The 15,502-nt window shown below is 40.0% G+C and overlaps 1 protein-coding gene across 1 annotated transcript in view; it reads left to right on the top strand.

Annotated features, from left to right (window-relative positions):
- The first annotated feature begins 11,088 nt into the window (after positions 1 to 11,088).
- Positions 11,089 to 15,502, top strand: part of NDUFS4 (NADH:ubiquinone oxidoreductase subunit S4) — a 47,307-nt gene continuing 42,893 nt past the window's right edge. Inside the window, exon 1 of the mRNA XM_082783122.1 lies at positions 11,089 to 11,236. Coding sequence (XP_082639248.1) covers positions 11,169 to 11,236 — 68 coding nt within the window. The 5' untranslated portion in view covers positions 11,089 to 11,168. The remainder of the gene's footprint in view (positions 11,237 to 15,502) is intronic.

Here is a 15,502-nt window from a genome sequence, read left to right on the forward strand (position 1 = left end):
AAGTAATTCTTACATAAGAATTCCTCAAATTCACTTTTATTTTGTAGTAAATAATTGGCAGCTAAACACAGTTGAATGTCAGTCTTTTTTTTTTTTTTTTTCTGAGTATCTAATTTTCCCTGCTAACAAGTCACATAGCGATCACTATTTAAATACAGAAATGGTGAATGCTGTGTATGGACTTTGTAACTTGGACATTTTTCAAGAATTATCTCTAGAAATTGAAGATCAGAAACATTTAAGAACAAGTTTCAACACTTTTGTCAGTGATTTTAAACACAAAAAACTAAGGAAAGGGAAAACTCCTCTGTGAAGGAGATACTAATAATCCTTCTGAAGTGCAATTTCCAAATTTGTAAATAAAGAGTATTTCAAGTCATTGCAAAATTTTGCATTTTTTTTTTAAATCCAAGCAGAAAATTGTGACAAGCTTATTTTATTTTATTTTATTTTATTTTATTTTTTAATCATTATCTTTTGGAAGTTGTATTTTTTTGTATTCATTCCTTGTCATTTGAGGATCTTAGTTTTGGTTTACATTTAATTTCACTGGAATCAGATAGGTCAATTCAGCAATGCATTTTAGTATGTTTCAAATTTCTTTAGGGCCATGAATATCTCCACTGAACATATACAGGACTTATATTACGTGAATGTGAGAAATACAGTTGGGTTTGAAACACACCTGATGAGACTTTACAAAGTCTTTCAGGCTAAAATGTGCTCAAAATGTGTCTATTTTTTAATATGCATTTCTAATGAGGTAATATAAATTAGTGGTACCTCTAGTATCCAAATATGAAGGTAAAAGCTCTCTAAACTCTCTGAACCTGTTAGATACTTACTTACACAGTTGTTGTGTAGCTTAACAAAAATAATCTTTGTGAATATATATATTTACCATGTCTAAGATTCATCAAAACTAGAAAGAAGCATGAGGCATAAGATAAAATTTAGACTTCCAGAAAATGTTGGAATTTATTTTTGTTTCTGAGAGCCTTTGTTCTCATTCAGAATGCCAGTGATCCTCTCTAGACCACAAAGATTCAACAGAAAACCTTGACTATTATGTCCATTTTGTTCATAAATGTACCCTTTTATTTCATCTTGCTCTCTCTTTTCAGAACAACTATTCCCTTCTGCAAAAGGAAAACCCTAATAGCACTTTCCTCCAGTGAATTCCAGTAAAAGGGGGCAAGCAATAATAGAAGTATGGAATCATGGGCATTAAAATGAAACCATATGGAAACATGGGCTGAGGATTTAAGCAGGAAAAGTACTGTTTAAAAATTAATCTTTATGGCTTAATGTGGATTGTTAGGAACACTTAAAAAGTTCTGAAAACTATTAATTCAATGCTGTTACATAGCTGAGGCTCTGAAAAAGCTAAAACAACATTTATGTCGTCAGACTGGCTCATCGTAGAATGACAGCCTGGGAAATACACTATGTGACCTAAATCCAAACTAACAAAAGACCCTGAAGAATACTTATTGTATCTGTCATTTTAGTCACAATTTCTGTGACTGCTGACATGTACACGTGTACAGGGAATTTATTACCCTGTTGTGGTATTACTACCCTTCACCTTCTTATGAGGGAAATAGAAAATGAGAAAGAGGAAGGGTCTCCAAAGTCTCACATGGCAAATAAAGAGTAAAGAAAGGAATATGAGAACTATAGCAATATTTAGCCTGTTGTTTATAAAAAGGGAATAAACTGTAAACTTCAAGGATATATAACAAAAAATATATGAGACAAGTAGTGTTAATTTTTTTTTTTTTTTATGCTTTCTGAATTGACAAGAAGAATACACAGACACAACAGGGATTACAGGTCTCTTTGATAAAGTCTCTATTTAAACCTGTTTCTGCTTTCTTCCTGGAATGAGCTAATCTCTCCAAAAATATATTCTCTGAAGTGACTCAAAAGGTAATTGCTAATGTATGGCTTAGAGGTCAGAACAAATGTGTGAAAAAAGGAGAGGAATAATAAATATACAAATAAAATTAGGAAAGGTCCAGGATGAGGTAATTTCACAAGCCAATTAATCTAGCAAATGCTTAACTGTTTCACTGAAGAGCAGGAAGAGAAAAAGTGATGATCTATATGACCATTGATATAAACCGTTCATGTGAAACAACACATGGGTGAATTAGGTTCTCCCCTACTCGATCCTGACATGGTAGTATCAGCATCAAAAGGCACATATTTGAATAACTTTACTGTATTAGCTAAAATTAAACTCACCAGTAATACTGAACTGGATGGAAAAGAACTATTGTGTCTAACACTTTCTGTTTCAGATGAAATATATATATATAATATATAATAAATATACGTATATATAGGTGTTTAAATAGAACTGCCTTTGGTGAAAACTAAATCTGATACAAAACCAAGACAACAATTTTATCAAGAAAATGTCATAGAAAATAAAATAAAAATGACCCCAAATTAAAAGAACTAATTAATTATATGATTAGGGATTTTAAAATATATTTTAAATGATTTATTTTATCTCAAAATAAAAGTTCCATTTTATTTTTCAGGGAATTAATATCACTTCTGCTTTGCCACTGCTTCCTGATGGATATACATGTAAGTATCCTCTTCCTCAATATAACAGTGTCCTGCAGCTGAATGGCAGATAGGACCAATTAATATGTTAAACCTTTTAGGCAAAGGACTGAACCATCCCATTTTACCCCAATGCTGAAACAGGCCTACAACTTATCATTTCATGTTAAGACTCTGAAGTTTGATTTGGTAAACTATACTCTCCAAAATTAATAACTTACCTATTTCTTGTAAGTCAAAACCTTGTGGCATTCATAGTCCTACTGTTATTGTTAGATTATGTGCTATTACCTCAAAAAGAAAAAAACAAATGGGGTGAAATAACTAATTTATAGCACTTTTTTCCATCATGAAGACAAATTATAGTATCCAATAGAAATTACATGACTACCACAATGATAATCCCATAATCAGATACGTACACTACTAATGACAAAGTACAGCTCAGGCCTTAGTACAAAACTATATATGTAAGTAGACATCCTTTTTCTGAATGTTTTTGTGATTAGTTTTATACAGGCTATAGTATCTTAGCAGGTAGGAAACATGATGCGCATCACAGGTGTCATTGTGATTCAATCACTAAACAAGTGTTTAAAGAAAGCCATTTAGAGAAGAGAAAATTAATTGAGAAAATTAATTAAGCAATCAGGTATCTTAATTTATAAAAATAACAACACATTTTGGGAAAGATGTGGCATTCAAGCTAAAGCTGCCACTGCCAAGAATCTGTATTAAAAATGTATTCCTCAGCATGTAATCTGTCCAGTAGTTATTCTGAAGAGGGTATAATGGTCTTCTACCAGTGTAGTAAGTAAAACCAGGACATTCTTCATTATCTTCTCTTACAAATGAGCCAGAATTTCTTTTCTCCTGGAATTTTTCTAAATATTCTATTTAGAAAATATTCTGCCAATATATACTTTCGTCATTTACTTCCATGGAAACAGAATCATTAATCCTTAAGAATTCCAACAGCTGCTTTACAGAAATCATATTATTTTCCTGGCACCACAATCCTTTCTGTAGAAACTCATTGTGTCACCAAAACCACATACCCTGTACAGTTAATACAGTGATGGTCACAATTGAAGTACAATACAGTGGGCTGTACTACAGTGTCAGATTTTGATCACTTCCATCCAAATACAGAAGGTGCAGAAGTGCATGTATGGCCTTTTCTACACCAGCACGCCACTGCTTAAGACAATTACAGAATCTGTAATTCCTTATGCAAAGCACTCAGAGACAAAGCAAGCATAACCCAATTGGGATAATGCCTTCCTCTTTTTGCTGTCTCTTGATTTCAGATTCCAGTTACTACAGGGACATCCACCCCTCATTTCTATATGGACAGTCACAGATATTACAGACTTTTTGGCAACTCTTGTGACTCTTAGACTGTCAAACTGTGTGTTTAAGAGAAAATGTAATTTTCATTTTACAACAAAGATCCAAAATAACATTCATTGTTCTGTAGGATAATTTGAATATGCAAACTGAGTAAAACAAAAAGGCCCTAAAATCTGGAGGTAACCCATATTTTTATTATTGAAAAATAATAAATAAATAAATAAATAAAAAACTCATGATACTCTAAGCCCACCTTCACATTTCTGAACAGAAGGGTTTGTAACACCAGGTCTGTGATAGATGACTCCATCCCCATATAACGTATACAGTCAATCTTCTCAGCAGATGGAGACATGGGGATTTCCATGGGAGGGGAACCACTGAACTGTAGAGATCTGAACACTTACCCTTTCCCAGAAGAACTGAGCCATGGAAGTTGTTGGGATATGTTGCCAGCATGAAAGCCTGCTCATCAGTGAGCTCTGAGCAACACACCAACACCTGGAAAGAGCAAGAAATAGGGTTTTCTTCAGTCTGGTCAAGAAAACAGGAGCACAATGGCAAATGGCGGAGTGTCACACCAGGAGAAAGAAAAAAAACTCTTGTTAATTTTGCAGCACAGTAGGTGTTCAGACTCTGGTTCTGAACTGGGGAAGCCCAGGATCCAGCTCCTGCTTCATTTCGTATGGGCCATAAAAAAGCAGCCACCCTTGAAAGTCCTGTTTATATGAAAGTGATGTGGAGATAATGAAAACATTAGGAATACAATTTCAAAAAATGCCATACAACTCATAACTGTCTTATGGTGTTTCCTACCACTGAATATCATCAAGCTCATCAAAACTGTGTCTTTCAGAGAACATTTCTGAGTTGAAAAAAAAAAACAAACTTAAATTTAAGGATATTATTCAGGATGAGAACTTCAGCTTAGAGGACTTGATGACATCCTCTCCTGCATTCCTATCATTAGAAGCACCTTAGAAGCTTTCTAATTCAGTTCTCATAAAGCTAAAGCAAATTATTTTCACGTTTCTTATTGGACAGCCTGGCTGCTTCATAAAAATTAATTGTTACTACATATTTTAATAATTCTCTGTTAATCTACCAAAACCACTAAAAAGCCTCTTAGTTCAATGAAACTGGTGACATTTAGTATCATAGTAGATGCTATTCCTTAAAATTAGGTAAACTGAATGAGAGAGAGAATACTTTAAAACTACTTTTAAAAAAACTTAAATTTCTCTTACAGAGTGATGGTACTTCTTGTAAAATCTGACTACAAAATGTGTTTATGCATCTAAGTGATGATGAGATCACTGATAAAGTGAGCTTCAAATGGCAAACAGTAAAAAAAATATATGTATATAAATTCTCAAATAGTTATGTTTATTTTAGCTCACCTGGCTGCTGTTTTCATAAAGAATTAGAAACTTTAAAATATATGTATTTTTTTATTACTTCTTTTCAGTAATACATTAAGAAACAGTTTCTGATTTTGAATGAAATGGAAATAGAGTTTAGAAAAATGGCAGTTCCAACGCACTACTTACCATTCTATGACTTAGTCTGTTCGGCAGTATTATATAATTACAGTTTTAAACCTTTATCTTTCACATTAACCAGTTTAGGGGGGCTTATCCTAATTCCTATACATAACTTCACAAAGACCCTAAAATCTCATCACCACAATTTAGAGCTGATAAAATAATATCAGAAACACCAGGTTTCCTAATGAAACCTGATCAGGTTTCCTATGGTGGTTGGCTACAGAGAAAGCTTTTAATTTTTGTATCACGAATCGAAAGACCAAGGACCAGCCAGACTTATATTCAGTCAAGACTAGGGAGGAACATTTCCTGAAGTCCACGAACCTCAGGAAAAATTCTGATGGAAGAATGATTAATATTAGCATTATCCATCCAGGATGGCTAAAAGGAACAGAATCTCTAAGAACTACTCTCCTTTTATTATGCTAAGACACTCCCACTAACAAGTACTCAGGCACACCCAGGATCTTTCAAAAATCATGTGAGAAAGCAGATGGCTATAAAAATTCAAAGACTAAAATCTGCTTCACCTCCAGTTAAAAAACAAACAAACAAACAAAAAAACAACAAAACAAAACAACAACAACAACAACAACAACAACAAAAAAAAAAAAAAAACACTAGAAATTACCCTACAGATGTTAATAATTGTCTGGGGTGGGAGACAGGGAAGGGGGAGGCTGGCTTCTAAGTAAACAATACAAAAAAAGACAAAGAGGTCCCTGCTGATGTAAAACAATAAAAGCAGTTTTCTCAGCAGTGTCAGCTTAGCAAGCCTGAGGGTCTGTATTTTAAACCCCAGCGGCCTGACGTCACTCACCCTGATGCTGTGTGTGAAGGAAGCTATCTCTCCGCGATGACCGACCTGAAAAGTGTTTTCAAAGCCCAGTGGGCTAATGTCACTCACACCGAGGGTGGATGGTGGGATCTCTCAGGGTGGCAGCCCGAGGGAAGTGAGCTGCAACACCAGCAGCCTACCATCACTCACTCTGATGGCAGGGGGTCAGCTGGGATTCTTTGGTGGCCTCCCGGGCAATAGTTAAAAAGATTTTGGTTCACATGTCAATGTCTAGCTTGAAAGCAGGGAGTATAAAAAGTGATTTTTTTTTTTTAATTGTAGTTCACAAGTGGCAGCAGTGCAGTCAGGAAGGGGAGTTTCCCTGCGAGACTGTTTGATTGCATGTGAAGCTTACAATGGAGCTGGCGTTGCCTGGTTTTAATTTTTTTCTCCTGTATGAGCTGAGATGTTTTATTCTCCCATATGGGGGGGGGGGGGGGGGAGGAGAGAGGGGGGGGAGAGAGAGAGAGAAATTAAATCCAGACAGCTCCGACTGCATTTTAAATTTCATTTGCAATCAGACTTTGAGAATATTGTCATCTTCCTTACCAACCTGGCTGCCATGTAGAGAATGTAAATAAATACTGAAATCCCCAAACATCATGTTCTTATGATCACTCATCTTTTAACGCAGAAATTGACATTTGGGACACAATCTTCCATCAAATTTATCCTGGCACTGAAAGCATGGTAAGGTTTGTAAATAACTATATAAGAGAAATAGTCTTTGTCCGACTGCAAATGCTTGGAAAAACAAACAAACAAACAAAAAAACCTCTAAGGGTAACCGCAGCTGATATTTCACCAGCAAAAGAAATTACTGTGGGTAAAACGGAGCCAACAGAAGCACTACTTACAGAGTGAGCTCTTACAAAGCCAAAACATGCTTTTCAAAATAAAAATTGGTATTTGAAAGACTAAGTTCCAGTCCTGTAAAAGGTAATGTTAATAACTAAGTACATGTTAAGCTACCGCCATGCTTAGATATACAAAGGGTCAGAATCTGAGAGTTATCCAACACTTAAATGATCGATTCTGTACATAAAAGCAATACAGCCAACACACAACATGGAACTGAGTGAGAATACATGTAGCTGTAACCAGTATAATCAGTTTGCTTGTGTCTTGTACCCCTTTTCTACCACTGCTCTGCCACACAGGGCTGTCAAGATCTTTGAGAATGATGACTTTGTTTCCTGAATAGTTCCTACAAGCCACTCAGGATAAAATGTAACAATTCAAAACAATTCACTAAGGAATATCTCTAGATTTCTCACTTCTAACTGCAGTTTATTTGAGACTATGAAATTATTTGCATCTGACTCGATTTCCTTGGGCATAGAGTAAAATTGTGCAACCTTATTCTTACAGAAAAAAAGCAAAAGGTTAGATTTTCCTCTCAGATTCTCACAATGTGTGCTGTTCACATATGTGAAGAGAAAATATGACTCTAACCCTGCATAGTTAAGCTAATAAGCTTTCTCATAGAGAGAGACAATAGAAACTGTGAGCATACTGTACAGCACAATAAGTGCTGGCACATAAACTGTTTCAGTCTTGAGGGACAGTGTTTCACAGTATATCAGTGACAGAAGACCAGCTTGCAGCCAGAATTATGAATGAAAAGTTTAAGCCTTCATGAAAGTATGGATGTCGAATGATTCTTTTGCGGTCACCTCAAAAACTAACTTACTGTATTATTTGGGGGAATACTGCATGTAAAGCTTTATTTTCTAAGACTGTGTATACGCACACAAATTGATTAGTTTGACCTAAGATGCAATGATTAAGAAGGTCTTATATCATATATAAGAATACATTTACACAAAGTTAAGCCAGTCACATAAAACAGTATATACCTAATTTACAACTTTACAGGAATATCTTAGAGGTCTATTTCTAAGGTCTATTTCCTATAGTGGGAAAGAGAAAAACTCGTATCTCTTGCCCTTTCTGAGGCACCAGACTGCAAGGGACTGTTGGTGCATATTAATTTCACGGTAAACTGTGTGCTTGGAATTGCCACACATGCTGTCTCTGGAGAACTATGGTTATTTGTCTAGAAATAGTCTCTCGTGTTTGTGACTACTATACAATAATACTTCAGCAACAAATGCTATGGTTACATTTATATTAGTAAATAAACAGTCCAAGGACCCTTTTGTACCCCTGATACAGCTCAGCTTACGTGGCACAGCTCACATCCGTAGAACTAAACTCTTTCTGCTCTTCTCCCCAGCTCCAAAAACACAATCCAAAACCCAGAATGGCCTCATCCACACTGCTTATTAGGAACAGTCCCAGGCTCACGCTGGTTCCCAGACTGTGCTCAGACATTGTTTGGGACGGTGCTAATTGGCCTGGGCCAAAACCTTTCCAGGGACTGTGCTAGCAATTAGCAGCACGTTCACTTGCGCACATGCTCACACCCATCAGTCGCTGTGATCTAGCACAAGACAGTCCTGTTCCCCCAGCTGCCAAAGGCAGCTCCTGATTTTGGCACCTTCCTTTTATGGATGCAGTTAATAAAGTGGCAGCTCCAAGCTCCAGCTGCCCCATGGTATTTCCCTGTCCTTTCCCCATCACCCACTGGAAAGGTACCAGGAAGAGCAGGAGTTCAAAGAGAGCCATGTGATGCACTTGCATGCTGCCTAAACTGCTGTTTCCACCTCTGACAGTGAAAGAAGACAGCAGATGAAAAAACCCTGAAAGCTGGGTCCACTCCAGAGGTCTTCAGATGAGCTGTGATTATCTGACAACTGATGGAAAATAGACAGAATCAAACAGCTTGCCTCAGTTTACATTTGGACCTTCAAGAGCAACTGGCCTCAGCAAACGACTCTTCACCAGCTGATGCCTTAGAACAGTTTTAATCTTTTCCTGCTTCCAGGGAACAACAGACTTCTCCTTGCTGAGGCATCACAGAAGGTACAAGTTTAGATTAACTGAATCAAACGTGAGTTGGTGTGAAGGCCTCCTATAACCTACCATCACTGAGGCCACTAGAAAAAGATTTTGGAAGAGGGGAATAAAAGTTCTTGAGTTTTCTGAGAGGCAGATATTCCTACTCTGTCTATCTGAATGTGAATGAACGTTCGGTATGAGAGAGAACATGCATTATTAGGTTGGTAGCTGATACATTGAAAAAAAATCATAGAACTTCAGGGAACAGAGTTTTTCAAGCCCTTCTCTCAAAACACTTGAAGAAAAACTAGTAAGCGCAAAGGTTTGGTGTATTTTCCCACTGACATTTAACACAAGCTGTCACCTTTCCATATAGGCCATGTTCAATTAATCATTGCTACAGGATTACCCCTGCTGTCTGTCTTATTACATCTGACTTTGACCATATTTACTAATGATGGAAAAATTCCTTTTAAATACTCCTATCCATAAAAGCACCCAATTTGTAAAGCACTGTCCTTACTGTCTTTGTGCTATGCTGCCCAGAATGATTTTTCATTTTTCCTCTTTTTCTGCATAGCTGCTGTTTTGAAAAAGAAAAATAGTATACTTTTCATTTCTGAAATGGTTGATGGGAAAAAAGTGTAGAAAATTACGTATGTGAGTGGAACACTCTAACAGGATGATTTACAACAGAAACTGTTTTGCAACCTTTGCCTAATACAAAGACTATGAAATAGTGGCTCCAGGTCTGACGTTTAATTAGCATTATATAATACAAAAGGGTGTTGTTTGTTTGTTCTCATTGGAAATTAATGTTCTGTTGATTTGATAACTGCAGAAAACATTTGTTCAAAGTTTGTTTAACTTTTCATTAGAACTATTATTCTTCTGTCTTTTATTTGGGACAAGAAAGCACTGGATTAACTTGCTTGTGTAGAATTTTTGTATCTTATCTTGTGAAACTGCGCAAGATAGAAAAAGTCAGGCTTCTCTTGGAGCAACTCACAAACCAGTAGACAAAACTAATTTTTCCTCCTGTAGGAGTTTCACAACTTTTTGTTTAACGTTTAACGCTTCTTAGTATTTTTCCAGTTTTTCAGTAAAAATGAAACTTGAGGTAAGTTTGTTTGTGTTCAAAAATGGCAAAAGAATTCAAAATAAATAAAATGGTGTTAAGAGTGTGGAACTTTCTTCCCCAGAACCAGAAACTTTTCAGTCCTTCACAGCGTTGCAGATCCCTCTCTAACCCTGCGCTTTCGCACCATGTGTTTCCGGACAGTGTAGGTCATTTGAGGTTTTGGCACCGAGTACCACAGTGCTTGACTCTTCTTTTACAGCAATCTATCTTCTTTAACTGTGAGTGAAGCGTCATATTCCAGGACGTGAGCACTGTTATTTCCTTGCCTTTTTACAGTTAGTGCATTAAAAATATGACTCAACTTTAAGAGAACAGAGGCCTTGCCTGTCTTCCTTCGTTGACTATAGGAAACAAGTCTAGAATTGGTTTATCTTCCTTGTCCGACTACGGGAAGTAAGTCCAGAATTGGTGTAAAGTCAAAGCAGGGCTCCTACACGCACAGCATGTTAGATACATGTTTATTGTAGTGCAACAAGCACTTGAGCGTATTTTAAGCAGAAAAACTAAGAAATAGGTCAAGACGTGCAAGAAGACACAGCAGAGCTCTGCCACCCCGGGGTGCCCCGCACCCAAGGGTGCTGTGAGGCCTGACAGGGCCCTTCTGAAGCCCTTCAGGCCCCACGTCCTTCGCTGAGGACAGCAGGAGGGCGGTGTGAGGAGGGTGCTCGCCCCCCCCCCCGCTGCCTGCCTGCCCGCCCCCTCCCTCCCTCCCTCCCCGCCCGCCCTCGCGTTTCCTGTGTCCGGGCGGAGGAGGTTTGTCCCAGCGCCGCCGCCGTCCGTCCCCCCAGCGGCTGCGCCGAGCGTCATGGCGGCGTCCCTCTCAATGTCAGCGGCTGCGAGGCTCCGCGCGGCGGCCCGCCTGCCGCCCGCCAGGTAACGGCACCGCGCCCTGGGCCCCGCCCCCGCCCCCCGCCCGCCGCCACGCAGCGCCCGGCACCGGCGGCACCGGCGGCGGAGGTGGAGGCGGAGGCGGAGGCGGCCCGCGGGGGGGGGGGCCGCGGGGCCTGAGGCCTGCCCGGGGCCGCCGTGAGGGCACGGCCGGGCCGCGTGTCCGTGTGTCCGTCCGTCCGTGTGTCCGTCCCGGCTCGGCCTCACGACCGCCGCCGGGCCTCCAGGAGGGGGGGGGGGGGGGGGGGGGGTCGGGGGTGGCCCTGCCCGGCCTGCGGGCGGCCGCCTCGGCTCCTCGCGGCGCCGCCTTCCCGGGGATCCCTGCCCCCGTACGGGCACCGTGGCGCTGCCCCCTTCCTCCCCCCTCCCCCCCGCCGGCGGCTCTTAATTTCCTGTTAATTTTTTAGAGGGCGCGTGTCTGCTCTTCCACTGCCTCCCCATTCGCCTCGAAATAACACTGGAAATCACCGTATAATTTTTGCTGCTGCTGCATTCTTTTTATTTTTTTTTTATTTTTAAAAATATATTTATAATTATTATTGTTGTTATTGTTTTGTTATTGTTATTATCATTATTATTGTTATTATTATTTTTCTTCAGTAGAGAGACCTCTACCGAAAGTCCAGTGCGTGGCCCGAGCTGTAGCTGACGGTGTGCGCGCACGAGACAAGGGTTTGTGAGAGCGCCTCTGGTCAGGCAGAAAGACGTAGTTCGAGCCACTGCCCTACGATTTTGAGGGCCTCCGGTGCTACGTAAATTTTTAAATATAAAAGTGGGTTGTAGAAAGTTACAGTGGCTCTTAAATCTGTGTATGTTTACATATACGTATGTAAACATACACACCAGGAACTGTACATACAGACAGAGAAAAAAAAGGACTACAACCACACAATTTTTTTTTATGAATTTTATACTGACAGTCCCTTTAGTTGCTTCTGCTTATTCCTTAAAATGACACCTGTTTTACAGTGCTGGAAATTAATCTTCAGTCTCATAAAAACACTTTGGAACCCAGATATAAATTTAGGAATTCCTCTGTGATAATGCAGAAACTTACTGTTCATGTTTGCTTGTTTCTGCCCTCTGTTTGGTCCTCTGTGGTGCCGATACAACTGTTCCCTGTACCCTGTAAACTGTGTCAGTCAACTGATCCAGGCTAAAAATAGCTTTGTTTGTTTGGAAGTTTTACCACCCTACCTCATAAGCATTTATTCCAAAACAAACAGTAGGATGTAGCAGGGGTAGGAAGGGAGCAGCATGGAGGTGTGAGGTATGGGCCCTCAGGTTGGTGTTTCTTCCAGGAACAGGACCTCTGAAATCATGCCCCAGGTTCCTTCCCTGCCACAGAAGTGTTAGTGTCCTTATTTTTTCTCAGTAAAAGAGAAATTGGAGATGCTCGTCTCGGAGGAAGTTGAACTTGTGTTTCACGTTCCTTAGGAACGTCACCCAATCATAAATCTTCAGGTGGCTTGGAGAAGATGCAGGGAGAAGTACCATGAGTCTCTCTTATGTCGAATTTAACACATTTTTGCAATCATTGCATGTTAGACAAGTGAGAATTAAATTTTCCTTGGAATTGGGAAACCTGGAGTACTGTGTCAAATTCTGGGCTGCCTGGTATAGGAGAGACATGGAGCTACCAGAGAGAGTTCAGTGAAAGGTCGTGAGGATGAGAAAGGAACTGCAACCTCTGTGCTGTGTGGAACAGGACTGCTCACGAAAAGAGAGTCTAGCTTGGTGGGATATTACCATTATATAACTATCTGAAGGGAGGATGAGATGGGTCAGCCTCTACCCAGGAGTGTTCAGTGATGGGATGGGAGGCAGTGGGCACAACCCTGCACACAGGAGGCTCCATCTGAGCACCAGGGGCCCTTCTGTGCTGTGCGGGTGAGGGAGCCCTGGCACAGGCTGCCCAGACAGGCTGTGGGGTCTCCTCCATGGGGATATCCAAAAACTCCAGGACATGTCCTTGAGCTGCCTGCTCTGGGTGTCCCTGCTTGGGCAGGGGTTGGGCCAGATGGACCCAGAGGCCCCTGCCAGCCTCAGCCCTTCGGGGATTCTGTGAAACCACTGAATTACAGATTCATGTTTTTTGCTGAAATTACGGGAGTGATACGGTTTATTGTTTGACCACTGTAGGATTAAAGTTAAAACCTTCAAGCAACAGTTCTATTTGCAATGGGTTTGTTTTGCAGTTCTATTTGAGGGTTTCTTTTTTTTTTTTTTTTTTTTTGTTATGTTTGTTTGTTTGTTTTTCATGCAAAACAAGTTTCTCCAACAAGTTCTCCAGTTTTTGGAACAGAATAGTAGTTTCTTTCTGATTTTGAAAACAGTTCCCAAAATCATTTTCCAGTAGTCAGAAAACATTATATTCTGATTTCTGTGAGTTATATTTGACTCTTACAAGTACTACATGTATGTCTTCCTGTAATGCAAAAATTGAATTTATCAGTGCATATTTAAGCACTTCAGAATACACATGCCTAAGTTGCTTGGTGTTTCTGAAGTGTTGACTACTAACACAACGGGGAAGTAAGTGTTCAGTCATAAGTTAGGAGCACATACAACAATATTCCTGATACCTTTAGGAAATAGTGTATGCCTCGTTTAAATCACTGAAGCAGCAGTTACTGAGTCCATCACTCTTCTCTCTAGTGGTGACTATTAACAGGTGGCTTGAGCTGTTACACAAAGTAGAAGTACCTTTTTGCTTAGATCAGTTTTGAAACTTTTATACTGTGAGATCTATCAAGTTTAATGATCTTAAAATTATGTTGAATGTGTTCAGAGTTTGACCTCTTTGGGAAGAAGGGTATACCTAGCTTGTCTGTCTTACTGAATTACTTCAATTTTGACCTCTAAGTTAAGCTCAGCCAAAATTTGATTTAAGGGTATAATTTAAATAGCACAGGTCTTCAAGTTTCATGTGAACAGAAATAGAAAGAAAAACAATAGGAGGAAAACAAAGGAGGGACTGTCTTGGGAAAGACTGCAGTTTTGTCATGCATTAGAGAATGTGGGTAGGCTGAACTGGGAACAGAACACTTGAACTTCTGTGATGGAGTGACTGCATCCGTTGACAAGGGAAGACCGACCAGTGTCATCTACCTGGAATTCTGCAAGGCCTTTGACATGGTCCCACACAACATCTTTATCTCTGAATAAAGAGAGATGGATTTGAAGGTGGGCTCGTCAGTGATAAAGAAATTGTCTGGATGGCTGCAGCTAGAGAGTGGTGGTCAATGGCTCTGTGCCCAAGTGCAGGTTGGTGACGAGTGGTGTCTCTCAGGGTTCTGTCCTGGGACTGGTGCTGTTTAATACCTTAAGAGGAGCATGGCCAGCAGGGCGAGGGAGGGGATTCTCCCCATCTGCTCTGCTCTCATGATTCCCCACCTGGAGTCCTGTGTTCAGCTGTGGGGCCCGTAGCACAAGAAGGACTCAGGCCTATTCAACTGAGTCCAAAGGAGTGCCACAAAGATGATCAAAGGGCTAGAGCGCCTCTCCTCGAAGACAAGCTGATGAGGTTGGGATTGTGCAGCCTGGAGAAGAGAAGGCTCTGGGGAGACCTTATTGGGGCTTATAAAACTTTTTATATGAGCAGATAGGACAAGGGGGAATGGTTTTAAACTGAAAGAGGGGATATTTACATTAGATGTTGAGAGGGCATTCTTCACTCAGAGAGTGGTGAGGCCATGGCACAGGTTGTGCAGAGAAGCTGTGGATGCCCCATCCCTGGAAGTGCTCAAGGGTGCTGGATGGAGCTTTGGGCAACCTGGGCTAGTGGGAGGTGTCCCTGCCCATGGCAGGGGATTGGAATTTGGTGGTCTTCAAGGTCCCTTCCAATCCAAACAATTCTGTGATTCTGTGCTCTGTGTTTGACAACAAACCAATTTCTAGTGAACTTTGGAGCTATTCATGCCAAAGCCGCTTAGCATTTGAGAGTCTCGTTGTTTCACAATGTATTGTAGTCAAGATACAAAGATTCTCATTTCTGTTGCAGAAGTGGAATATTTTGTGTATGGAGGCGTAATACCTGGCTATACTGTCCATACGTTAAATATGTTAATTACGTTAATTTAATAATGGATTTTTCTTGTCACTTTTCAGTGATAGATGATGGTTCTTCAGAGTGTATTCCCTGCCTCTTGTAATGGTGTTGTAAAGACTGAGGATGATCAGAAGTGTTTTGCTAGTTTATCATCATGGACACCTGAGGTTATGAGAGTGAAGAGATAAGGACATCTGTGT

Source organism: Aythya marila, assembly GCF_965140915.1.
Source record: "Aythya marila genome assembly, chromosome: Z".
In the NCBI taxonomy this organism is placed as follows: Eukaryota; Metazoa; Chordata; class Aves; order Anseriformes; family Anatidae; genus Aythya; species Aythya marila.